This window comes from Felis catus, chromosome B4 (assembly GCF_018350175.1).
Source record: "Felis catus isolate Fca126 chromosome B4, F.catus_Fca126_mat1.0, whole genome shotgun sequence".
In the NCBI taxonomy this organism is placed as follows: Eukaryota; Metazoa; Chordata; class Mammalia; order Carnivora; family Felidae; genus Felis; species Felis catus.
Genome location: NC_058374.1, coordinates 104,261,237 through 104,288,987, shown reverse-complemented (window position 1 = coordinate 104,288,987; position 27,751 = coordinate 104,261,237). Strand labels below are relative to the sequence as shown.

The following is a 27,751-nucleotide window of genomic DNA, read 5'->3' as shown; positions in this document are numbered from 1 at the left end:
AGACACAACCTGATGGTGAATCCCCTCTTTTTTGTTTGTTTCTTTGTAGGATTTGGTTTTTGTTGTCATTATGGTTTGTTTGTTTGCCTCCTGCATATTCCGGCCTGGATGCTGGAGTAGCACAAGACATGGAACTGCCAATAAGTGCAGACAGAAAGAGCCCCCAAAACATCTGCCTTTACAGAGGTCTAGGGAAAGGAGCAGAGGATCTGGGAAACAATCCTTTTCATGCTACCTCTCTCCTCTAGGTGAACACCAACAAGGAAGCACTGCCCCTCTTCCTTCCTACCGAGCTGTAGCAACCTTGTTGACTTTCCACACCCTACTCCAAGTGAAGGCCAGCAAAGAGCTGTGTCCTTTCCTTCCTCCACTACTGGTGTGCATCCTGTGGGATGGCGCCTTGGGAGACCCCCCCCAAAAAAAAAGCACCCAATCTAAGGGAGTCTAGAAAGATTCAATGTCATTTGTCCCCTGCCCCCTCCTCCCACAATAGCAGCCAGGCAGTCCCTGTTAACTTGCCCTGCTCTACACAGAGTGCTGTCAATGAGACAGAGTCCCATCCTCCGCCCAGGCACGCTGTGTAAGTAGAACATGCAGTATTGAACCCTGGTAAGAACATAGGGAGGGTAAAGCCCTGACTTTTTACCCAGAAGAGCGGCAATGAGGAGCCTTGGAAATCAGAAAGTACAAACTAAATTATGGAGAGGAAGGAGTTGGAGAAAGGCATACTTTCAATCTTCGTATTTAAAGTAGTCCTGAGCCCACCCCAGATTTGTGCAGGCATGAATCCAACCAGAATCAGCACAGTGAGGATTTTGAGCACTTAACTCGAGTTTCAGATTGGCCTCCGGGAGAGACACAAGTGAGGTGGATCAAATAGCACTTTGGAGTCTTTGAAAATTAAATTGACATTAGAACCACAGCCCATAGAAAGTGGGCATGATCTGATTTTAACTAAAATAAATAATTACAAGAACGCAAATCCAGATGATTTAAACAGGATCCAAAATCTCATAATGTCATATTCAAAATATCTAGGATAAAATCTAAAGTTACTGGACATAAAAGAAATCGGGAAAACCTAAACATCTCAAGAAAAAAGACCATCAGTCAATAGATGCCAACTCCAAGATGACCCAAATATTAGATTTATCAGACAAAGATTTTAATGCAGCTATTATAATGGCAGCAGGGGGATAAAACTTTCCTGGATTCCTCATTGTTCCTATAAAAAGCCCTAGCCTGTTGAGAATCTTCAAATACCATGAGAATTTGATCTATAGCTATTTGTCGAGTTAATTGCTCTGATCTGACAGGATAATAAGACTTTTTTCTAATTTATCTGGGAGGGCAAAATTATTAAAGTCTAGACTAGCTCCCTAGGTTCAACTTACAAAGTGCTAGGGAGACTGGCTCACTAGCTTCCTAGGTATTGACATGTCAAAAAAGATGAGGCCTCAGATCTTGGAAACATTTCTAGGTTGTAAGAGTTGAGATTCACAGGGCTGTCCGGCTCCTGGAGAGATTTTATTTACATATCAAAGAGTGGAGTCTGGATGCAGGCCCTTCAGTTTAGGAGACCTTCTGAGGAGGAGTGAAGAAGCTGCTCCATTCCCCTTTAGAAGCAGAGAAAAATTATCTCCCTTTTCTGTCACCTAGAAGTGTCTGGTGCTTATGTAGGACTAGGACTAAGACCTCAGGTAAGAGGGCAATGACACACTTACTACCAAGAAATCTGTCTTTGACCTATAACACCCCATTTGCACATTCAGGATAAAATTGACAAAGATGAATATTAAAAACCCAGAAATAGCCATGGCCCAAGAAGTATGGGCAAACCTTCCTGGAATGAATGGAAACAGAAGTTCTCAGTAAAGAAACAAAAGCTCTCAAAAAAAAAAAAAAAGAAAGAAAGAAAGAAAAAAAGAGAAATGACTTAAAAGAAGGGAAAAAAGGCAAATGAGGGGAATGAAGAAAAGGCAAAAAGAAAAACCAATAAACTGATAGGCATAAATATAAACATATGAATAATTAGTTTAAATGTAAGTGGTCCAAAAACACCACCAGTTAAAAGATAGAGATTTTCAGATTGGATAAAAACAAAAGGAAAATCCAACTATATGCTATCTATAAGTCCATAGAAAGCATAATGATCCAGATGATGGATTTATATGGATCCATAATGATCCATAATGATACAAATGAAAGGATGGCAAAAGACAGAATTGAAACACAAAAGATGGAGTGGCTATGTGATTACCACAGATGACCAACTTCAGAACAAAGAGAATTACTATAGATGTTTGTAAAAAATCAATATATAAAAACATTGCAAACAAGTAAGGTTTATCTAGTAATGCAAGACTGAACATTTGAAAATTAATTAATGTAACTCACATATTAAAAGGCTTAAAAAGAAAAGCCACATGACCATATCAATAGAAGCAGAAAAGGCACTTGGCAAAATTTGGCATTCACTCAAGATTTTTGAAAAATCTCATCAAATTACAGGGGCACCTGGATGGCCGAGTCAGTTAAGCGTCCAACTTCGGCTCAGGCCATGATCTCACAGTTCATGAGTTTGAGCCCTGCATTGGGCTCTGTGCTGACAGCTCTGGAGCCTGCTTCTGATTCTGTATCTCCCTCTCTCTGACCCTCCCCTGCTCACACTCTGTCTCTATCTCTCAAAAATAAATAAACATTAAAAACATTTTTTTTAACTGATCAAATTAGGAATAGAATGAACATCTTAATTTGATAAAGTTTATCTCCAGAAACACTGACAGGAAACATTTTTTTTTAATGTTTATTTTATTTATTTTGAGGGGGGTGGAGAGAGACAGAGAGAGAGAGAGAGAGAGACAGAGAGAGAGACACAAGTGGGAAAGGAGCAGAGATATATGGAGAGAGAGAGAGAATTCCAAGCAGGCTTCATGCTGTCAGTGCAGAGCCCCATGCAGGGCTCAAACTCACAAACCATGAGATCATGACCTGAGCCAAAATCAAGAGGACATTTAATAGACTGAGCCACACAGCGCTCCAGGAAACATTCATAATGGTAAGGTATTGAATTTTTTTACCCTAAGATAAAAACAAGGCAAGGGTGTCTATTCTCACAACTCTTAGTCAATATCATACTGGAAGTTTTAGCCAGCTCAAGAAGGCAAGAAAAAATGAATAAAAGGCATTCAGACTAAAAAGACAGCAATAAAACTATCCCTACTCACAGACAACATGATGGATTATCTATATAGGAAATCTCAAGAAATCTATAAAAAATACCAGCTCAAAGAAGTCAATAGTATTTCTATCCACTAGCAGTGAAAATTTAGAAACCAAAATTTTAAAAAAGATTCTATTTGCAATACCTTAAACATTAAATACTTAGGTATAAAGCTAACAAAATATGCTCAGAATCTGTATACTAAAAAGTATAAAATATTGACGAAACCTATCAAAAGAGACCTAAAGGCATGGAGACATGTATAAAATTCATGGATTGGAAGATTCAGTATAGGTCAGATATCAATTTTTCTCAAAAGAATCTATAGATTAAGACCCAATCAAAAGCTTGTTCTAAAATATACATGGAAAAGTAGGGGAACTGGAACATCCAAAACAACTTTGAAAAAGAAGAACAAATGTGGACACCATTCAACTGGAAGGCATTCCATAAAAGCTACAGTGTCAAGACAGAATATTATTGGTAAAGAGATAAACACAAAGAAAAATGAAAGAGAAGACATGCTCTAAGAATAGATCCATTCAAACACTGTCAGCTGATTTGGACAAAGGTGTAAAGGAAATTTAAAGGAGAAAGGGAGTCTTTGCAAGAACTGATACTTGGAACAGTGACATCCATATTAAAAAAAAAAAGTAATAATCCTCAACTACATCCTGCACCATTCACACACAGACATGAAAACTCAAAATGTAAATGTAAACTGATAGAAAATGTGAAATACTAAACTAAGTGTAAAACATGAAACTATAAAATTCTTAGGTCAAAACAAATGAGAAATATTTATGACCTTAGGTTAGGAAAGAAATCTAAGATACAACACCAAAATCACGATCTGTCAAAGAAAAGTTAGTGAACTTGACTTCATCAATATAAAAAATACTTCTGCTCTGTTAAGAACACTGTTAAGAGAATAAAAAGACTAGCCACAGACTGGAAGACAGTATTTGCATATCATGTATCAGATAAAGGACTCTCAAAACTGAAAAATAAGAAAACAACCTAATTAAAAAAAAAAAAGAGGGGGGGGGGGCAGATGATGTCAACAAGTATTTTACCAAAGAAGATATGTGGATGAGAAACAAGCATATCAAAAGATGCCCAATGTCAGTAAGTCATTAGAGAAAAGCAAATTAAAAGCACAATGAGATACCATTTCACATCTACTAGAATGGTTTAAATAAAGAATAATGACAACTCCAAGTGTTGATGAAGAAGAAATAGAAACCCTCAAACACTGCTGGTGTGAACGTAAAAGTGCACAGACACTATAGAAAAACAGTTTGACAGTTTCTTACAAGATTAAACATACACTTACCATATAAACCATCAAACCACTATAGGTATTTATCCTAGAAAAATGAAAATGAATTTTGCCCAAAAACCTATACATGAATGTATATAACAGAATTATTCAAAATTTTTCCTAACTAGAAATAATCCAAATATCCTTTAATGAGTGAATAGATGCAGAAACTGGTTAGTACATGCACACACGGAATACCACACAGCAATATAAAAGGACAAGTTAGTGATATACACAAAACGTGGATGGATCTCAAATGTATTTCCCTAAATGAAATAACCCAGTCTCAAAATGTTACATACAGTGTTATTCCATTTATATGGCATTCTAGAGAAGCAAAAACATAGAAACGAAAAATCAGTAGTTACCAAGGGTTAGGAATGGGAAGGGTTAGAATACAAAGATAATTTTATGACAGACATCTTTGGCAGTGTTGACATTTTTTCTGTATCCTGTCTGTGGTGATGGTTCCAAGAATCAAACAAGTATAGAAATTCATGGTATTATACAACAATAAAGTGGATTTTACTCTATGTAAATGGAAAAATCAAAAACCAAAAACATTAAAAAAAAATCTTCTGGGGACTCTGTGGCAATGTGTTTACGTTGGAAGAAAATTCTCAGGATTTAAGATTAGAATAAAATGTCTAAATCTCATACCACTTAAAGGCTATATGCAACCTGGTTATCAAGCAAGAGAAAAACAAGTAGAGGCTATCAAGAAGCAAAAATATATAGGCTCTCCTTCTAGTGGGGCGCCTGGGTGGCTCAGTCAGTGAAGCGACCGACTTCAGCTCAGGTCATGATATCATGGTTCGTGACTTTGAGTCCCGCATTGGGCTGTGTCCTGACAGCTCAGAGCCTGGAGCCTGCTTCAGATTCTGTATCTCCCTTTCTCTCTGCCCCTCCCCTGTTCATGCTCTGTCTCTCTCTCTCTCTCCCTCTCTCTCTCTCTCTGTCTTTCTTAAAAATAAACATTAAAAAAATTAAATATATATATTTATAGGCTATAGCCTATAAATATATATGTGTATATATATATATATATATAGGAATTTTAAGGATATATATGTATACATATATATATATGTATGTGTGTGTATATATATACACATATATACATATATATATATAGGCTTTTCTATAAATAACACATATATATCCTTAAAATTCCTCACTACCACCCAGGCAGAGATCAGAGAGTTTGGAGAATATGAAGATTTACACAAGAAGAAATAAGGGAAGAGAAATACTAGAGTAATCTAGCCTCTGCTTCCAGAGGATACAGTAATTTTCCAGGTACAGTGACTTAACCTCAATATTAACTTAAGTTCAGCTCTGTCTCTAAATACTACCTGGAATAGTAAACCAATATTCATCAATACCTCTTCAATAGCACCTGCAGAAATTCTGTGACCTGCAACATTTATCACGTCATCAACTCGAGACATAACATATAGATAGCCTTCTTCATCCATGTAACCAGCATCCATGGTGTCATAGTATCCCTGTAAATAAGAATCAATAATGTCTAATTAGCATGTATTGCTAGGTAAGACAATCATTTAAGCTTGGTATATATAAAATGTGATAAAAATGGATTTACTCCATGCATTTGACTTTTTTCATACCTAGACTATGGAATTAAATTCCTTTTGATTTTGGTAACTTACTAGAACTTCTTTGCTCCTCTAACAGCCAGGAATCAATTTAAGTGTTCTTATATATGGTCAAGTTAAGTGTCTGAAGTATAAGTTATAAAGTTTATGAACTCAATTTTTTTAATGAAGAATAGTTCAATATTTCCAATATACTTTGGTTTTGTAAAGTAATTCTGATAGATTTCTTCATTAGTTATATTAATTTTTAAAAGCTTTAAAGCTCTCTATGAATAATTAGAAAATACAGCGCTAAGTTTATTAACATGAATTTGGATTGGACTCAAGCTTCCGTGAAATATAATAAGGATGAAGTATAATTTTTAATCAACTCAAAGTAGCAGCACATCTTCACTGACCCAGAAAATCACAATAGAATGATGAATAAAGAGGAATAAGAAGTAGAAAGAAATATTTCTTCTAATGCTTTTCAGTCATCTTGATTCTTGCATAATGAGCACAGACTTTAGGAACAATCCAGATGAGTCACTATTTGGTTTCCTAATCTTTCTGAGATTCAGGACGCTCATCTGTTAAACAGGGTAGTGAACTATACCCTGTAAGGCTTCCATGAAGCATAAATGAGATGGTTTATACCTAGAGGGCGACTCTGGCACATCATAAGCCCTCTGTAATTGTCAGCTCTTATTGCGATTTCTGTTGGAGAGAAAACCTAGACTACAGTTAAAGAGAATGGACTCTGGAATCAGATTTTATGTTCAATTTTCAGCTCCATCACTTCTAAATGACAGGCAAGTTACTCAACCTTGTTGTACTGTGGCCAAGCCCTTTAATGAGAAGTATGAGGTCAGGGTAACAAGGCGAGTGTAGAGTCACTCCATACAGTTTAACCATAAACTGAGACTTTGAAAGAGCTTTCAGTGTTAAAGGTGATCATGTTAAAACCACACTCACATCTGATCTGCCATTGTCGGGTGTAATTAATCACATCAGAACTCTGATGACTTCACAATGGCCCATCAAGCAGATAGATTGGGCTGACAGGAGTCAACCCTACTGACAAATCTTCCCTGCCACAGTCCTTTGGGGCATGTTTAATCTTAGCTACTGAGGTCATTTAACTCCATGATCTCCTTCTAAAGGAAGCTATTTTAAATCTTGTCATTTGTCTGGCTGATGAGGTTACCTGTCTTTCACTCCCAAATAATAAAGATAAAATGCTAAATACTGAGACTTCGTTTTTTTTATGAAATTATGACCATTTATTTATTTTTTTTTTCATCTAATGCATAATGAGGAGAACCAAGGATGTCTCAGGGAAAGAAACAGAGGTGAAAGGACAGCAGCAGTATGATGGTGGGACCTGATGTGGATTATCAGTAAAGTGCTGTTATAAACACAAAACACATCACGGTGATATGGAGAAACAGGTAAAAAATGACAAAACAGAAAGTAGGAGAACACTTTTTGTTATCCAGGGTACTGGAGGTTGTGCTGGGAGAACACCGTCTCTAGCATGTGTCCCTATTTTAAAAATGAGAGTTTAAAATAAAAAGCTAAGAGAGAACATTCAGGAACAAAATGTCAAAAATAGGCAAGGGATAGAAAAATACAACTTGTGGGCCATCTGAATGAACTTTGCTCACATAACCAGCTTAGGGGGTGAAGGGGGCCTAGTGACAGTGTACAATTCTCATCCCGTGCTTTCATTCTGCAGAGGGATCCAACGTAGGAAAGAATAGATGGCCCCAAAGTTTTTAACTTGACAGAAACTTTCCTGATAATGAGGGCTGCTAAATTTCAGGAAAATGTGCTGAGAAACTGAAAATTTTCTATGTCCACAGACTGAGAAAAATAAATATAAAAATGACTCATTTAGATAATTCTACTTTGGACACTCTTATTTCTGAGATCTAGAACTTGGTCCAGATAAACTTTAAGAGTTGTAGTATTATCTATGATTCCAGAACAAAGCTGCTCAATTTAATAGGCAAGAACTATAAAGAAGTACTTTGGAAGGTTGTTGTTGTTGTTGTTGTTTAAAGTATAATAAAGTTCTTACAGGAAATTTTTCAAAGTATAAATGCTTGAATGCTTCCTGGTTCTTCCAGAGTCCTGAAAAAGCCCCAGGTGGTAATGGCAACCTTATATAAAAACAGAGCAGTTAGAATTATGATCAAAATGGTAATAAAGAAAGATTGATTCGAATAGTTTTCTAGTGTGATGGATAATTGCAAGTCAAATCCCACATCGAATACAACCCCTAAATCTGCTGGATCGATCATGTCTAATAAGGGCTGAAGTAGTTTGATCATGACATAGCAGCATCATTGAGGGATGACTGTAGTTTCTGCAAAGGGCACAAAAGGCACGTGCAGTTGGCATTCAAAGACATATTAGCAGCAATCACTGTTTCAATAAGAAGCGTAACATCTGCAAAAAGGAATAAAAAATGTATCACTGAATTGACTTTTTAGGACAAATATGCTTCCACCATAAGCAAATAAATTCTCTTTTTTCCTTTTCTTTCTTTTCTTTCTTTCTTTCTTTCTTTCTTTCTTTCTTTCTTTCTTTCTTTCTTTCTTTCTTTCTTTCTTTCTTTCTTTCTTTCTTTCTTTTTTTAAGTATCAAGGTCCCAACTGCCACCCTTGCATGTCTCTGTGAAGAAATGCTCCAATTAAACATCCCAGGAACAATCTTATCTTCACAGTCAAGCTGCCTCCCCTCCCGGCTCAGGGAATTCCCTCTCAGTACGCCCTCTATTCTTCCTTTTCACAACCATCCCAACCTCTGTGATTTCTCATCCTATGAACACATGGAGATACTTGAGAATATAAAATATAAGGTTGGATACACTTCTTCTTTCCAACCAATTTGCTCTTGTATTTCCTGCTTTCCTCCAAAGTACCAAACAGATGTTTTACGCATGGCAAGGCTTAATCTGTAGCTATCTTTCCTTCTTTTTAAAAAATTTTTAAAATGTTTTATGTATTTTTGAAAGAGAGACAGAGCGTGAGTGGGGGAGGAGCAGAGAGAGAGGGAGACACAGAATCCAACGCAGGCTCCAGGCTCTGAGCTGTCAGCAGAGCCCAATGCGGGGCTCGAACTCACGAACAGCGAGATCGTGACCCGAGCTGAAGTTGGAAACTTAACCAACTGAGCCACCCAGGCACCCCTGTCTATCTTTCTGACAGGTAAATGTTAGATTGGTTCCCTGTAAGAAGTGCCACCTGACAAAAATACCCACTCAAGTTGTTTTCTGGATACAGAAGTCTTTTAGATGCTTTAAAGTTTGAAGACTTAGATACCGTAAAACTTAAGGATTTTTAAAAACCTTCCCTGTCCATACTCATACAATAAAATACGTAGTGAAGCAGGGACCATACAGTACGGCTGCTGAGAAAACTGAAAACAAAGTAGACGTGGCTGCTGCCCAGGTGAGGCAATGTCACACACAACCCCACCCCAGTATTAGGCCTCCGAGGTGCTGAACTGTAGTCTCACATTCGGTCGGACGGAAAGTGCTGTTACAGGTGGCATCAGGAGCCCAGCTGCGATCGCCCAGCCCCACTCTCTCCAGCCTCCAGGCAGGTCCTCCTTTGCGAGGGCTTCATTTGGTGACATTTTAAGATGGACGAGAAATGCAACATCTGCATTTCTGGACCTCATGTCATGACATAAAAGTGCATGTGAAAGCATTCTGTAATCCATAAAGAAAACTACAGAGATTCTGCTGTTGTTACTACTGCTGTTCATCACTAGGTCTGTGGGCAGGAGGCAGGCTGAAGCAGATGATCCCTTCAGGTCCTTTGAACGGACTTTACTATGTCAATCCTAAATCACTATGTATATAATTTCACTTCATCGGTGTGTTTTTATTATTAATATTTTACAGATCAGTGTATATCATTGATTAGTAAACATGGACAGAAAATATGGATAGAGAAGCCACCAAAACACATTCAACTTAGCATCATTTTCAAGATGTCGAGGAGGAAGAGGTGAAGAGGACACCAAGAAGGGATGGTAGATGGCGAATCAAAAGCCAAAACAGGCCAGAAGAGGTAACCTTAGTCAGTGAAGCTGACTATACATAAAATAAGCAACGCCAACAATAACCCTGCTGGAGATAGATTCTGCTTACATATTAAATAAATCATTTTCAATTGTTTCTCCCCAAATATATAATGATATATAATCCAGTATGTTTTTCATGGTGATATTTTTAAACAATATTCTAAGAAAAATAAAAGATAACTGCCATAATAAATGCCAGCTGACACTAGGCTGTTTGGCATACATCAGAGAGTGGTGCGGTCTGAGGCAAATTAGAATGTACATGCCAGGTGTAACGGGAGCAGCTGTTTCCTAACTCCACCTGGCATACAGAAATGCCCGTCCAAATACTGAGTCTCTTAATATTGCCCATACTAAAAACTATGCATATAGAAGGACATATTGTTAAACAGGCTTCTCTTTCACTTTATCTACCCCTGGTATTAACAATACATAACAGATACGTTATATTCTGATAATTAATTAAAGCTTAGAGGATTAAAGTCTAGGTAGTCATCCTCCGGGGGCGAGGGGCAGGAAACTTTAAGGACCTGGGCTTTTTCAGCTGTTGCACAAAATTTTAAATACCTGCTTAAATTTTGTGAAGAACAGGGACAGTAGGGATTTTTATACCATTTCTCATTACTGTGTGAAAGGTCTGCATAAGTTTGGGTATACCCATAGACCTTGAGAATTAAGAACAACATACCAAAGATAAGATCCAGGGACAGAGCATGAAACAGGAAGGAGAAATTCAAGGCCAAATGCTATTGTTCTTTAAGGACCAAAAAAAAAAGACTATTGAACAAAAATAAAATAAAACAGAGATGTATGAGAACTAGGAAAAAATAGTAACTTAGGAGCCATTAAAGTAGAGTTTTAATAATGACTGAGTGTTCAACAAGGTCAAATGAAAGCATGGATTTTGTCTGAGGGTGGATTCAAGAGAGGTTAGGGAACTTAGTGATTGAGATATTCTGAGTATTCTTAGGATTGCCATTTCAGTGGTGTGGAGCGGCCAACAAGGGATGTGACTAAAAACTAAACAGGAAGTTAAGTGGAGGCAGCAAGTTTAGACTATATTTTTTAAAAGTTTGTGGGTGACGGGCAGGAGAGATATGTCATTGTTTAAGGCAGAGAGGCAGGCTGATTTAAGATGGGGAAGATTTGAGTAGAAGTAGCCAGTGGAGAGAGGATGAAGATATGAAAGAGAAGAAAATGCCAGAGAACTTATGTTTCATTCATTCATTCATTCACTCATGTATTTATTTTCTTCATTCAATCAGTATTTGTTCGATTCCAGTATTCCTCAGTCATTGTAATAGACATCAATGATACAAAGATATAAGAACTCTGGTCTCAGACATATGAAAATCCTGGTGTGTTGTGTACTACAAGAAATGTATTTTTACCATACAGATAGGGAGAAAGCCTGTCATGAATGATATCTATTCAGTCACGTTAATGAAATAACAAGGTAAAGATGTTTGTCAGGCAAGTTTTACAGCAGGTCCTTAAACTCTCTACTGGCAGGAGCTCTTGGAAGGGAAGGTTTTATCCCTAAAACTAAGTCACACCTAATAAGCCAAGGTGTGGATCTACTGGAAATAGCATATGTGCCTCCTGATCATTTTTGAGATGTCCCCAGAAAACTACTTCATTATCTCCAAATCTAACTGAGGAACAGGCTGGAAAGCATATATGAGATTGAAATTGTTAATTAATGGGATAAAATGAGGGAATGCTATCTGTTCTTCACTAATAAAGTCTCATGTTGTTATTTCAATATTAGAGAAGAACTCTGTAAAAGGAACCTTGAAAGATGCCATATAATAGTCCTAAGGAAAAGCAGGAAGAGAGGTTTCCAGAATTAGGAATATCTGTGATTATCTATAGGTATATAAAATATATGTGAAATAAAACATGTGAGAAGAGAAGCAATGAGCTTCAGACAGAAGTTAGGTATATATGAGCTAGAGCAGGTTTTTTTTTTTTGGTGGGGGGGGGAAGAATTCTAAATTAACACTTTTCTTGTTGATATCCAAATGATTATTCTATACTAAATGTAGGTCTTCTTTCTGGAACAGTGGGTGCACTGGGGCTTTTCTTCTGAAGTTATCTTATAGAAAAAGAACTTTTTTCTGTAGTTACAATAACATAAAGATACACTGGACTGGCAGAAGAAACAGGAAGATATTAAAATCCCAAGGCATCTGCTGGTTAGCATCTGTACTCCTCCTTCAAATCCAAGGTAAAATGCTACCACCCTGTGATACCTTTCCCAACTCTTTCAAGCAGAGTGAAAAGGGTTTTGTTGCAACCTGTCTAATTGTGAATCAAGAGTTACCCCTAAAGAATGTCTTTCCAAAGAGACCATTCTTAAGGGGAAAGAGAAATAACTGAAGTGATCCCATTGGGGGGTGGGTGGAGGGAACACATGATGGGGAAGCATGGGGATGCTGAAAAATTCCTTTCTTAGAAAGGAAGGGAATGCCCCTCATTGTAGAAGGTGACACATTCCTGACCACTCTGAAATATCAAACTCCTTTTATGCCTCCATTCCCAGATACAGGCTGGTCTGTATTTACTGCTCCATCAAAAGTCTCCATGGTAACAGAAGTAAATTGAAGATATGACTCCAGTTTCCTGGAGAATTCTGGGGTTAGATCCCAACTTTGCACCCGAATATTTCCGATAGAGTCTTTAGGCTTTACTTGAGATTTTCATGTGAGGCTATTTTTTGTCTTCCCACAAAGAGACTGATTAGGCCATAATTTCTTTCTCTTTGGACAGACAAAAGACTAGCTTTGAATGTGAGCTCCAGCTGTGTAACTACTAATGATGTTTAGATACCCATGTCTAAAACGAGGATGACATTGGCCCACTGTCTACCTCACAGTGATGTTGTAAGGCTAATGAAACATCTTGCTAAAATCTGTATATGACCTTTAGAAAAGGAACATGATTACAATTATGCGACAAACTTGTACTCAAAGGCTACACTGATGAAAAGAAAGCTGTCTGACCCTTTCCCAAGACAGCAGCAGAGTGACTGAATCATTCCTGCAAAGCTATAAAGATGTGAATAAACAGCATTAGGGGATAGGAGTTCAATATCTCGTGGCTGAGATATTTATCACCAGGCACCCGAGTAGAAGCCACTTGGACAATGCTATCCGGCTCCCTCATACCCCACCACTGGCGGTGGGGCAATGTTCCCAGGTTTGCCTGGGGGCACACAGCAGGGACACAGGCCCCACTTCCGGTAGCAACAACTGGATCTGGTCCAAGAAATGCAGGCCCATAAAAGAGGACTTTCTGTTTTCTTTTTTAGACAACTGAATGCTGTGGAAACAATTTATTAGTCAGTGCAAGTTGGTTATGATCAACTCTTGCCTACTCATTACAATAGCCAGAGACCTATGGCTTTAATAACAGTGAGCACTGTGGTACCGAGGAAGGCAATTGCGATGAAAATTTTCTTTCATGCCCTGCTCTGGGTGCTTGGACATTACTGACTCAGTTTTATTTCTGCACTTTAGAGCTTTGGACACAACTGCAGGAACACTTCCCCAAATGCGTGAACATCCTGTATTCATAGCAATTCAGATGCCATAACTTTCCCTGGCGTAGCTTTCAAAATCAAAGGAATTCTCTAACATCCAGGCAGACATGTAGTTTTCTCTTCTACTAGAAAGGAAAAAAAATCCTAGGAATGCAAGAAATCTACAAAAGCCTTGGATTCATGTTTATTACATCCTAGAGTCTGCAGTAGTTTAGGAATCACTTAAATATCTACCTTCCAGTTAAAGGATCCCCAGGAGAGCAAAACAGCAGTTTCTAAAAAGCGTTAACAAAGAAAATGGAAAAAACGAAGTGGAACAAGAGCTTTCTTTTCAACATTTCCACATACCATGATTTCTCATTTTAGGGTGAATCATCTTAATATGATAATATGAATCATTGCACTTAATATCTTGAAAAGGGTAAAAATATGATTATAGCTTCAGATTTTAAAGAAACTGTCAGAGAAAGATAGTTTCCAATGTTATTTATACTGTTCATAACAGAGTTTATAGCGAAACAAGAAGCTATAGCAGTACTTACAAAAGCAAACAAATTTGGGACTAAAACAATGAGTCATTTTCTTTATTGACTTACTTTAAGATAGTTTGAGCCCCATACATTGCAAATATTCTATGCAGATTTTCCTTGCATTCTTGGTTATACTACTATAAGTATAATTAGTGAACATAAATAACATTAGGGGATACTGCTCTTTCAAACTGCTCCCACTCCATTATTATACAAAGTAATAAAGAAAAGCATGGGCATGAATAATTGAGAGTGGACATCTATCTCTGGCCAGGGATCACTCCCGGTGCTGGCTTTGGATACCAGCTCAGTTTTAAGTTCCTCATAGACCCTAATTATTCTTATTGCTGGTGGCCTCACCCCATATCTATGCACAAATAATAAAGCATAGCAATACACCATAGAAACTAGAACTTTTTCTGGAAGAAAAGTAATAATTTTGCTTTTAAAATTATTTGGCAAGAAGCCACACATTTAGTTTACGATTGGCTACTATTTGTCAGCAGTCACTGTACATATTCGGAAATTATGCCAAGTAAGAAAATAAGACCTAAAAATTGTTTGCAAATGAAATGAAAACTTTATTAAGACTAAATTGACAATGAAGTTGTTAGGATGTTAAATTTCAAAGATATTTAATGAAATACGTATTAATTTTGTTCCGTTTTTCAAACTTGAGGGTCAATACATTTTCTTTTTCAATTTAGAATCTCAGGGGAGCCTGGGTGGCTCAGTCGGTTGAGTCCAACTTTGGCTCAGGTCATGATCTCATGGTTTGTGAGTTCGAGCCCTGTATTGGGCTCTGTGCTGACAACTCAGAGCAATGGAGCCTGCTTCGGAATCTGTGTCTCCCTCTCTCTCTGTCTCACCCCTGCTCACGCTCTGTCTCTGTCTCTCTCAAAAATAAATAAACATTAAAATAAATAAATAAAATAAAATTTAGAATCTCAGATGATAAATAAATAAATAAATAAATAAATAAATAAATAAATAAAATTTAGAATCTCAGATATTTTGTGGACCCTTCTCACCATGTATAATCCCTTTTACATGGGGGCCCGTGTAGCTAATCTCTGGAAAGAAGTCTGCTTTCACATCACAGACCTTTTAGAATGTGAGCAACACAGAAAGAATTTTATCTCCCAAATTACACACTCCTTTTTAAAACCAAAATAATTTTCATTAAGTTAAAAAGCTGTGTTTTTTTCTCTCCCTTAATTCAACTAAACATATATTTATTATGAGCTCTTAAAAAGCATTCATTGGCTATTTCACATTCTGGATGAATAATGTATCCCCTCAAGGCATATAGAACAGCTATAGACAGACACAAACAAGTCTTATGGATAGATGTTAAACATGAAAACATTCTATGCATACTGCGGGCAGCCATTCAGATGCACGAATAATTTTGAGGTTGGTGGGTTAGGATAGAATGTCCTCTAGAGATGTAGGTTTCAAAAGGAAATCCTTGCTCTCACAGATAAAAATAAGTTCCTAAAATTACATTCCAAGCCAACTATTCTTTAAGAAAAAAGGGATTTTGGTGGCAACTTTTTTCCTATTTTTTCTACTTTAACCTTTTGAATACAATAATATATATATAATATTTTCAAACATCTAGTTTCACCATTAATGTATGGGAGGGATCAAAGTCCACTGCATGTCATAATATAGTGTATCTCCAAATAGTTCACATAGAAATTTCAGAATCCACATGAGCATAATAAAATTCCCTGTTTAGGAATGCAGAGGGAAGAAAATAATTCTGAATTGGTGGCAATTTAAACCATAGAATGACTTAAGGCAATTGTGTTAATTTTAAGTACTTGAAGTAATACTCATGGCTTCAAGAACAAATACAGTTTATGTGGGTTATTGCTACACTTTATTATTTTTGAATGGAAGTAGGGCAAAGCCACCAATAATGAGAATGACAGAACACAGATGGGTGTATAAATGCTGGCATCAAATGCCACCTCTAGGATCTTACAGGAAGAGTTGCTTTATGAAATAGATGACTCACATAGAGTCAGGCAGTTATATAAAATGTATGCCGCTAGAGTGCTTTCAAAGGCTCTCGAAAACCATGTGCTTCCGTAAGTAAGCTAAACATCCACCCACGATCTTGTTCAGATTATTAGTTCCTTGGAACGCCATCCTCCCATCCCTACCATTTCCCCCCTAAGAGGTCAGATTTCAACCAGATATTTCAAGCAGATATTCAACCAGAACATGGATTCTGGCTCATAAAAATTGTGACTATAAACGGCATATTCAGTATTTTATTTTTCCATCTTGCCAACAAGATTTATTAAAATTTAAACTTGAAAAGAGTAATATAACGTTTACATGTTTACTGATAACATGAGAATCTGAGAAGTGTATCATCAAGTATATCTCCGGTTAGCTTTCTATAAGGCCAAAGTATCTCGACCAGAAGAAATACATTCTTTTTAAAGTTACTGTTTTTCATTTAATTTTCACAGAATTGTAATTTTTTTTAACCTGAGGGGGAAAAAAAACTGTTTTCTCTAGCTCCATCCATGTCATTGCAAATGCCAAGATCTCATACTGTATCACTGTTGAGTAATACTCCATTGTATAAATATACCATATCTTCCTTTTTTTTTCTCTCTCTCAGATCTAGGATTTAGGTTCAGATTAGGGAACGGGTGAGAGTATGTGTTTGGTATCCTGCAGTTCAGAGACCTCACCTGAGACAATTTCATATCAATCTGAGGATGTCAAGTCATAAGAATTCTTCTAAATAAATGAGAAAACGAATCCTTTTCAAGGCTTGACATAGAACGTTCTTTATTTAAAACAGCTCCTTCTGCCAAATTCTACTACTTAAACCATATGAGTATATGTGCTGCCGAAGCGAGCACATAAACCATATGAGTAAAGAGGCCAGTATCATGCTAATCGGAGGCACTCCAGCAACCTATATCAATTATTACAATGTCACACCTTGTGTGTCCCTCAACTTAATCTACTTGCATTTCAGCTTCTACTATCATAACGATTTTAAAGTATGGATTTAATCAAAGCAATTTTTAATATTTTCACTTCAAATTTTGACATGTTTTGCTTACCAAATGAACAAGGATGAAAACTGTTAGCAAGGAATTGTGGTACTTGCTAAATCATGGATTTTATATTGGGCTGCTATTTGACCTAGTAATTATACTTTTAGAAATCTATTCAATTCTATAGTAATTATCAGAAGAGAAGACAAGACAACACAGGGGCACCTGGGTGGCTCAGTTGGTTAAGCATCTGACTTCGGCCCAGGTCATGATCTCACGGTCCGTGAGTTCGAGCCCCGCATCGGGCTCTGTACTGACAGCTTAGAGCCTGGAGCTTGCTTCAGATTCTGTGTCTCCCTCTCTCTCTCTGCTTCTCCCCTGCTCATGTCTCTCTCTGTCTCTCTCTCAAAAAACAAATTTGAAAAAAAAATAAAGAAAAGACAACACAAAAAAGATGTTCAATATAGCATTATTTATAATCATAAATTTTCAAAAAAGACTAAAAGGTCTAGAATGGGGATAAACATTTTTGAGAGGCAGAGTTGAAGTTCAAAATGCTCGTGAGACAGGGTAAAGGAAAAACAGCACCACAGAAGAATAAGCTGAATTGTTTCAACACTCTAAAATGCTGGCCAAAAAGTAAAAAGTCAGATCTATTATAAAATTAATGCCGTATTGCTAAAGTGTGGGAGTATAGAAACTTTATTTACTTCTTTATATATTTGGTATTTAAGTTAAATTCACTACCTACACATTACTTGTATAATCAAAAATTATTTGAAATGCAGGATTTATTTTTTTAAAAATTGTATCTAAATTTGTTCTACCTTATGGGGCTTCCGTGCTTCAACCATAAGAGTTGACATTGTGTATTCTCACACAATGCGCAAGCTTACTTTGCAACCCGTTCTTTAGTACTGTCACAGCAACCACTCCATTTTTAAGTTTATTTATTTATTTTTGAGAGAGAGCAGGGGAGGGGCAGAGAGAGGAAGACAGAGAGAATCCCAAGAAGGCTCTTCACTGTCAGGACACAGCCTGACACGGGGTTCGAACTCACAGAGGGCGAGATCATGACCTGAGCCGAAACCAAGAATCGGATGCTTAACCAACTGAGCCACCCAGGTGTCCCTCCATTTTTCCCTTAATATTATATACTAATAATTGCTCTTTTAAATAGTAGCATTGCAAATTTTTCTTACTTTACCACAATATTTCCTAAACATCGAGCCTTCAGTTTTTGCATGTTGTCATCCAAAATCATAACTGCAAAGTAAAATATAAACAAATATAAATTTGAATAAAAATGCATAACCTTAAAGCTTAAACCTTTCCATATTTTCAATATCCAGCCCCCAAAACTGTGCCTTTAAAGGTATCTTTTAAGTCCTATGAGACCATGAACATATATCACTATGCTAACATCTTACAAAAAATTAAAAGAGCATATGCTTTGATTCCTAATAAGATTATGAATTTTCCTTCAGAACCTCCGTTAAATAAAGACATCGTATTTCAAACATGCTGTTAATTTCATAATCTATGTTTATATCCACTTCAATATATCCTTCTATTCTATCAAAAACATTAAAAATATATCCAGTTTTTCAAAAATTAAAGGAAACAAATCAAGTTCTTAAATACACCAAAAAAAATATCTCAAGTAATAAAAATAAACTGTTTAAAAGCCTGGAAAACCCCTTTTTTTTCCTAATTTGAGGCTGAATATCCACTTATGAGCCTTAAAGCTCCATTTAACCTTCCCAAATATTATCCCAATGCTTTCTGTGCTAAGCTGTTACAATCCTGAAATATTTTAGGAGGCCGAAGCCTGTATCACCATTCAGCAACCACTAGTGCAAACTGGAAATGAGGATATATCATGTTTTAAGCTCTAATTTATCCTGTATGCGGCCTCATCCATCCAGGTTATTCTACTGAGTGAAGCTATGAGAAAAGAAGGACATTGTCCCCAGGAAAAAATTAATCATCCCTTCTTTGTGTTCCCAGAGCACTTTGTTTTAAAATTCTATTTTGACAATTAGTAGTGGTGTAAATATCCCTTTCATAAGATGGTGAGATCATTAAGGGTGGAGGTCATGCCTAACTGTCCCCAAATCCCAGCACAGTGGTCAATTTACTCTGGGTCAATTTACTCAATTTACCCAATTGAGTAAATTGGGTAACTGTCCCCAAATCCCAGCACAGTGGTCAATTTATTCAATTTACCCTGAACAAGTATTCCCCTTCAATTTCTCTATATAAAAAGTGGGAGTAATTCTTTTCTCATAGTTTGTTACCAGAATTACTTGAAAAAAAAAAAAAAGTGACAAGCTTGTGAAAGGTACTCAATGAATGTGAAATTGTTACATTACATTGAATATTTTTCACATAAAAAATGGTTTTCTTTCTTTTCCCAAGTGGATACAACTTATGCTTTGAATCTCTGACTAACCACAAAACACAAAAGTCATGAGTCATAAAGTCACTATTTCTCTGGTTATAAATACTTTAGTTCTAATGTTTAACCTATGCTGTCTGTAAGCCATTGGCTTACAGACAACAAGAAACTTCTATACTGAAATTTCATGAGGCATCAAAGCTCAACTCATTCTTATAGCTGGATATAAAAATGGTACTGAAATTCTGAAAGGGAAATGTATTTAACATCTCCCATAAACATTAGCCCCTAAAAATGGCTCAACATAAAGCATTTTTTCTGATAAAAGGAATAGGGATGACAGAACTGTTCAAAGTGAGGATATCACTAAAGCTGGGTTCACCTTCCATGCCTGGAAAAGTCACCGACTTCACAGAATATCTATTTCTGCTCTAAAAAAAAAATCTTAAGTGTCTTTTTATAAATACATCTGCTAGACTAAACTGAATGATCTCCATTTCCTTAACTAATCATTGTCCTGAAAAGAAAATGCATGTTATTTTAACATGCTACTTTAGAGAAGCAAGGACAAATCTCTGTATTTTATAATTTACATGCAAATAGGAACTCTATGTAGGAACCATATTCTGTCACCTAAAGATGGGTCCTCATAAATCTATGAAGCTAAATTGTGTGACCTTATGCAAATAAAATAACTTCTTTTCTTCATTTTCCTTGTCTGGAAAATGAATGTGTAAGTCTAAATTGAGTCACCTCGTCCGGCTTCTCTGAAATCTCAGCACACTACTAGGTGAGACTTAGTTCAGTCTGTTTACTGGCAAGAGCTTGCATTAATGCTTCGTTGTGACCCTATGAAGCATGTGGTATTATTATTCTCATTTAGAAATAAGGAAATTGAATTTTTGGAAAGTTAGGTGAATTGTTGCAAAAGTTATACAACTAGAAAGTAGAGCCCAAGGGGAATTTCTGAACTATTATAACCACTACCAACAATCTAAAAACAAATATTTAAAATATATTGTATCTCATTTTCACATACCACTGGCATGAATGAAATGATTTTTCTATTTGGAATCTTTAGGCTTTATCTTTAACCAACGAGGTTCAGAAGATTTGTCATCACTCCTAAATTAAAAGGTAGCATATATATAATGGAAAGAACTACAGCTTTTGTGAGAAAAACAAGCAAAGACATAAACAAAAAAATAAAACATGATGGTGGGTGTTGTCTACAGCACCTAACCAGCCATGTTACCTCAGCAAAGTTATTCAGTCTCTCTGGGCAGCAGCTAACTCATCTTTAAAATGGTAATGATACCTCTAAATTAAATATACTTCATCATTAAATGAAATGATGTATGCAAAGTACTCCATACCTAGCAAATATTCCATACATATTAATTTCACAGCCATATTCTTAATGTGCCTTATAAATATTATTTTCTTGGTTATGACAGTCATGTAGGACATGTCCTTGGAAGTTAACAATCTTATTTTTTATCAAATTGACTAATAACAATATTAAGGCATTTATTTTCAGTACAAAGTATTCATTCAATCAAATGCTTTTAAGTACCTACTATGCATTTTGGTTCACATTAGACACAGAACAAATACCAAATGTATTAACCTTACATATTTCAAATGATCAGAATCATTTCTCACCATTGTATCCCGGAACACTTTTTCCTGCTTGTCCTGGAGGAGGGGTTTTAGAATTACCTAATCCGATGCATGAGGCTGTAATTGGGGATCCAGTCTCTGGAGAAATAAATATTATTTATCATTTAATATTTCAACTTGAAATCATGATGTTTCCTCAGTGTATGCATTTCTCCCTGCCCCCCACCCCACCGTTTCTCAACAAATTTAACTGCATGAGGAATAAATAGTGTAAGTGTATTATTTAAAAATGAAAAAAAATATATTAGCAATCTATACCAGATCAACATTTTTAAAACTTAAGGATACAAACTGAGAATAACATATATTGTAATGCTTCTTCTAAAGAAAAGAAAGGCCTCTCTAATGTCCTTAGTTATGAATCAAAAGGCATGAAAAATGGAGAATTACGTGACTGAGAATTAAAAAAAAATTTTAACATTTATCCATTTTTGAGAGACAGAGAGAGACAGAATGTGAGTCAGGGAGGGGCAGAGAGAGAGGGAGACAGAATCTGAAGCAGACTCCAGGCTCTGAGCTGTCAGCACAGAACCCAACAGCACAGGGCTCGAACTCACGAACCGTGAGATCGTGACCTGAGCTGAAGTCAGACACGTAACTGACTGAGCCACCCAGGCTCCCCATGACTGAGAATTTTACAACACACGTTAAACACTAAAAGATCCCTAGTAAAGATGCCTTCACTTAATTCACCTAGTTATTTTACCATGGTAAATAACAGCTACTTGTGAAATATTTTCTGTTATTTATGGATTAATCTCTAAAATTAGTAATCCAAAAATTTTGGGGAATATATGAACAATATCAACTCGAATTTTTCAAGAACTACCCCTGCTTACAGACCTTGCATCTGAACTTGAACTTAACAATGCTTTGTCAAACTGCTCTCAGCCTGCTGTTCCTGAACTTCCAAAAGTCTGGCAGCCAGGCGTATAAGAAGGAAGGAAGAAAGGAACGGAGGGAGGAAGGACATTACTGTATGCTGACGATTTCATCAAGAGCAGACACTTAGCCACCGTTAACCTGCATCAATTAACAAAAATGATAGATTAGTTTTCTCTATCTCAAGTTGCTAACCGAATAACAGCAGCTATTATGTGATATCCATAAGTTCTGAAAATGATTATTTTTATGGACAAATGCATTTGTTATTATTGGTAAACACAAGTTTGGGGTTAAGAGCTCTTTTAAATATGAGGCATGTGTGTTGGAGGAGCTGGATAAGAGTATTGACAGTGAAAAGTTCTGGAACTACTGGCTTAATATTATACACAGAAACATACACGTACATATCCCCAAAGGATTAATTGTCAAACCAATTGGGTCCAGGGGAATCCAAAATATTAAAAAACATCTATCTTCCTAAGGACTCAGAATGTATTCTTTCCACTATAGTTTCTATCATAATTTTTCATACATTTATATCACTTTAGCATGGTGGGAGGAATTTATTACTGTTCTTTACTTTCCAGAGTAGCTCAGTTTATTATTCACATTTTATGGATGGTGGCTCGGCTGGCATCAATAACAGAAGATGGACCCTCGAACATTAAAACACAGTTCCTAAGTCACAGTCCAGTGCTTAAGATGCTAAGCCATATGGTCACTGCTGAGGAGAAGCAGCAAGTAACCAGAGCAGACGTTTCTGATGTTTAACAAAAAATTCTCAAGTACTTTCATACTATGAAAAAAAAAAAAAAAAAACAGACAGGCATTTTATGCAATGGCATTCCATCAGTCATGCAATACCCCTGTCCTTTCTTCCTACGGTGCACGCGAAGCAGGGAAGGAAGCCCCCTTTTTGGAAAGGTTAGCAACATTTTCCCCTCTGCCTTTTTAAAAATGTCTCAGTACTGACCTCAGCTGTCCTCCAAAACTGACAGAGACAAGAACAGTGTGATGACAAGAAGCAACCCTGTCGAGTGAGGTGCTTAAAGGAAGGTATACAGACAGAGCGAGGTGACAACAGGGGCAGAAGCTACTAGGACGCATGAGGAAGGGAGAGGTCCCCTTTATGGAGCCTCTGTTCCCTCTCCCACCCCAAGGCGGGGGAGGGGGAAAGCAGCTGCTAAAGTACATCTTCTATGTTAAAAGTGTGTCTCATCAAGTTTAGTTTATCACTAGAGGCACTCCAATCATTTCAAGTTCAAACTCTCTACATTTCTAAACGCCATAAAGCCTCTTAGCAACTTGTCGAGAGATGGCCTCAGAACCTACAAATGAACCTTCCAATGACTTCAGGACCTGCTGTCTCAGAGAAGCAAACAGAAACCACAACAACAAGCTCTAACTGCACTCTGCTTCATCTCGTGTCCATGCGGACTCTCATGAAAGATGCCCGCCCTCTGCCCTTCTTATACCACCGGAGAGAGGGGATGGGGGCTAGAGGAAGCGAGAATAAAACCTAGTCTTAAAGACACAAGAACAAGTTAGTGAAGCACGGTATGTCCTAAGTAAGTTGACACTATGCATACTTCCTGAGATTCTTAAGCATCTTTGTATAGTGACTACATATTTATAATCTTGTCAACCTTCCGCTGTTTTGTTATAATCAATGACTGTTAAGTTAAATGAACAGCCTGTTGTTCTATAAGACTACTTTGACTCACGTTTAAGGGCAATGAAAAGGATTATCCATTCAGGTATTTAAAGCAGATACTGTAGGTTTATACTTGGAACATTAGTAATTTGAGTGCCTTGTTGATTTTATTTTGATATTCATTTGGGGGTTTGGGAAAAGAACTGTTGGTAGTGACATGTAAAAGATACATTCAGATGAAATGACAGTTTCCAGGATTCTCCACACAGGGAGCCATAGTTAGGACCAAAGTGGGATAAGAAAGACCATAATGGTCGCTATAGAAACTTTGGTTGTCTCTCTGTATACCTCTGAACGTCCTGAGACCCAAAGAATGTACTGATCCACCTGCATGGCAAGCACACTCGTGTGCTCACACGTTCATGCACACAGACTGTGTCGCCACCCTGGCTCTCAGGCTTGTCCAGGTGCAAAGTAGGCTTCTGGTTGGGGAAAGCCCTCAGGCACACTGCCGCCCTGACCCAAACTTCTAAGGACTCCCAAAGCCCCATTGCGAAGATGTTCTTAAAACATCTGCTTCACACTGCCCAGGCTATAATTAACTGGCTAGCAGTTATCTAAGAAGACAGGAAATCCGGATGTCACACTGAGACCGAGAAATGGCTGCATTTAAACCAACCAGAACATTCTTTTGAGGAAAAGAATTGGATGCTTCATTTGGAGAAATCTTTCCAAAGATACCTAATCTTAGAAAGAGACACCCAGGAAGAAGGTGGCAGGGAGCTGAAGGCTGTGAAGAAGACGTTAGATTGGTACATTTATATTCATACTGCATTAACAGCTAATGCAGACACTTCACTTTTTTTTTTTTTTTAGTATCTTTACTGCCTCTCCACCTTATTGCATTTGGTGAGCTATTACTTGGAGGATTTTTCCCTAAAACCTCTAACTCTAAAGAAAAATAATGAGAACATACGTTTTTTTAAATATGAATTATGCTGTTATGCTAAATGTTTTTTGTTTATGTTATTGCATTTAATCCAACTACACAGGGAGATAGAAAGAAAAGGGATATTCTTTTTACAAATGAAAAATACTAAGGACTGACCTAGAAAATTGAAACCATTTTTCCTGGTTGCATAGTTCTTACAGAAAAGGATCAGAATGAAATAGAAAAGCATACCACTTGTGAGGTTCTTAAGTAGAATATGAAGGGCTGAAGAGAAATCACCTGGACTGTCTCAGAGGAAGAAAAATCCTTGCGATAGACAGTGAGCCCAGTCTTTCAGATTTGCAAATGGAAGTAATGGTGGGACACAGCACTTATTAGCAAATATTTATTGAGCAGCTACTATGTGCTAGGTGCTGTCATCAGAACTGGGGCTAGAACAATGAACAAAAGTGACCGTGATTCTTACTGTCGTGGAGCTCACATTCTAGTCAGAAAGACAAACAATAAAAACACACATAAAACATATGACATGTTAAGGAGTCATAAGCACTAAGAAAATTTTTGAAAGCATAGACGGGGTGTGCGATGTGATGGGGAAGAATCGCGATTTTAGACTGGGTGGCTAGAAAAGACTTCTCTGAGAAGGTAACATTTAAGTGAAGGCTTGAAGTGAGTGAGGACCTGTGTCACATGACATCTAAGGACAAAGAATCCAGGAAAAGGAACCACAAGGGCAAAGGTCCTGAGGTAAGCTTATTTGTAGAGTGTTTGAGGAATGGTTAGTCAGCTAGTGTTACTGAAGCAGAATAAAGGAGGAAAGTGTTAACAGGGAATAAGCTCAGATAGGTAGTGAGGAGACAGATCATTTGAAAGTTCTTTGAAGTCCTTGTAAGACCTCAAGCTTTAGTTCTGAGTGATGCTGAATGCTAATGAGGGCTTTTGAACAAAAAGTAATGAATCACAACAATGCAAATAAAGTTTATGTAAATATCTGCACAACATTCAGTTCTATGGCCAAGTTTATTTTATTTGGGTTTTGAGAGAGCTGTATGTGAGAAAATGCATGGACAGACAGATGTTGCATTAGAATGGTTGGTTCAGACACAGAGATTTCTGTGTCTTCCCGAACACTCAGGCACCAATTCACATGAAAATGCCCTAGACTAGTTGAAAGGCGAGGGTCCAGTCAGGTGATGCAGGGAAGACAACTGCCCACATCAACCAAAATAATCACTTTTGTTATATAAGTGTTAGTGTGTATATAGATCAGCACAACATTTCTGAAAGGCACTTTGGCAACTATAAAAACCCTTAAAAATGCACCTACTCTTTAACCCAGTGGTTTCACGTTAAGGAATATATACAAGGAAATGTTTGTAGACGTTCACAAATATTAAGCATCAAGGATATTTATCACAGTATTGTTTATATTGATGTTTAGAAGACTGTCCACAGAGATCAGTCCATATTAAGAATCAATGCAAAGCTACTCAAACATCATAGAATAATGTCTGATAGGAAATAATTTTTACAAAGTATTGTTTAGAAAATCTGTAAAACAGAATGCATAATATGATTCTTTTACGTAAGTAATATGCACTGAGCAAAAATATATATCTTGGCAAGATACACATTAAAATATTGACAAGTTATTTCTGAATGGTGAGCGAAGGGGAAATTATGTTGATCAATTCAGAAGGCTATATCCACAATTTTGAAATGTACTCACTATGGAGAGTAGATTGGCTGCAATTTGTTGGATCCTCATCTTATTGAAAGGTGGGACCTATGTCCTCTCGATTTGAGTCTCAGCTACTTTTTGATGGCTCTAATAGAAAAGAGTAGAAGTGACTCTTTGTTTCCAGGCACAGGCCTTAAGAATTTTAGATCCTTATCTCTGGAACCTCTGAGCTGCCATGTAAAATGGCCCATTATTCTGAATCCTGCAGGCTAAAAATGCCACTTGCAGGCATTCCCGTCAAAAGTGTTGACTGACTCCAACCTTGTGGCCATTCCCAGGCATGATAGTGAAGCCATCTTGGACCCACCAGACCAGCCTATTCACCACTAAATACTGTCTGAGTTGTCTCAGTCAAGAATACATGGAGTGTGGGGCCCCTGGTTAGCTCAGTCAGTTAAGCATCCATCCTTGGTTTCAGCTCAGGTCAAGTTACGATCTCATTGTCTGTAGGTTTGAGCCCTGCATTGGGCTCTGTGCAGGCAGTGCGGAGCCTGCACAAGATTCTCTTCCCTTCCCCCAGTCGTGTGCAGTTGCCCTCTCTCTCTCACAAAATAAGTAAATGAACTTTATTTTTTTTAAAAAAAGAGTACATGCTGTGTAAAACCTCTAGTTGATCACTGCCCATACTCCTCATCCATAAAACCATAATATATGGTTGTTATTTTAAGCTACTAGGTTTTGGAGTAGCTTGGTTTTGTTTGTTTGTTTGTTTGTTAATACAGCAATGGACACTTGGAACACTGGCCACTAAAAATATTATAAAATCTTCCAAAAAAGAATCAGCGCAATTCTCAAAAAGAATTGTGCACATAATTATATGAAAACACTCTCTTCAAATCAGGTTCTTCCTGAGTGCTTGAGAATCATTTGAATCAGCAGAACCAAACACAGTCTAGTCCCTGACATTTTATGTTCAGGAATTGTTTGCTGACTAGTAAATACATATTTCTTCCATGGGTTTAGGCTCCAGTTCCCATTATTAAGGTCAGGGTTCTTAAAAAAATAAATAGCAGATCACAGAATAATGCAATCCCAAAATGAAATGGGGAGCGGGAGAAACAGAGGACTCAGAAGAGAAAAAGCTGT

At 37.1% G+C, this 27,751-nt stretch overlaps 1 protein-coding gene across 2 annotated transcripts in view; it reads right to left on the bottom strand.

Moving 5' to 3' along the window:
• The window catches only part of ACSS3 (acyl-CoA synthetase short chain family member 3), a 157,245-nt gene that overhangs the window by 11,475 nt on the left and 118,019 nt on the right, over positions 1 to 27,751 (bottom strand). For both annotated transcript variants that reach the window (XM_011284138.4, XM_045062112.1), the window contains 4 exons: positions 21,416 to 21,511; positions 18,552 to 18,615; positions 8,229 to 8,310; positions 5,933 to 6,055 (listed from right to left, as the gene is read on the bottom strand). In XM_011284138.4, coding sequence (XP_011282440.3) covers positions 5,933 to 6,055; positions 8,229 to 8,310; positions 18,552 to 18,615; positions 21,416 to 21,511 — 365 coding nt within the window. The remainder of the gene's footprint in view (positions 1 to 5,932; positions 6,056 to 8,228; positions 8,311 to 18,551; positions 18,616 to 21,415; positions 21,512 to 27,751) is intronic.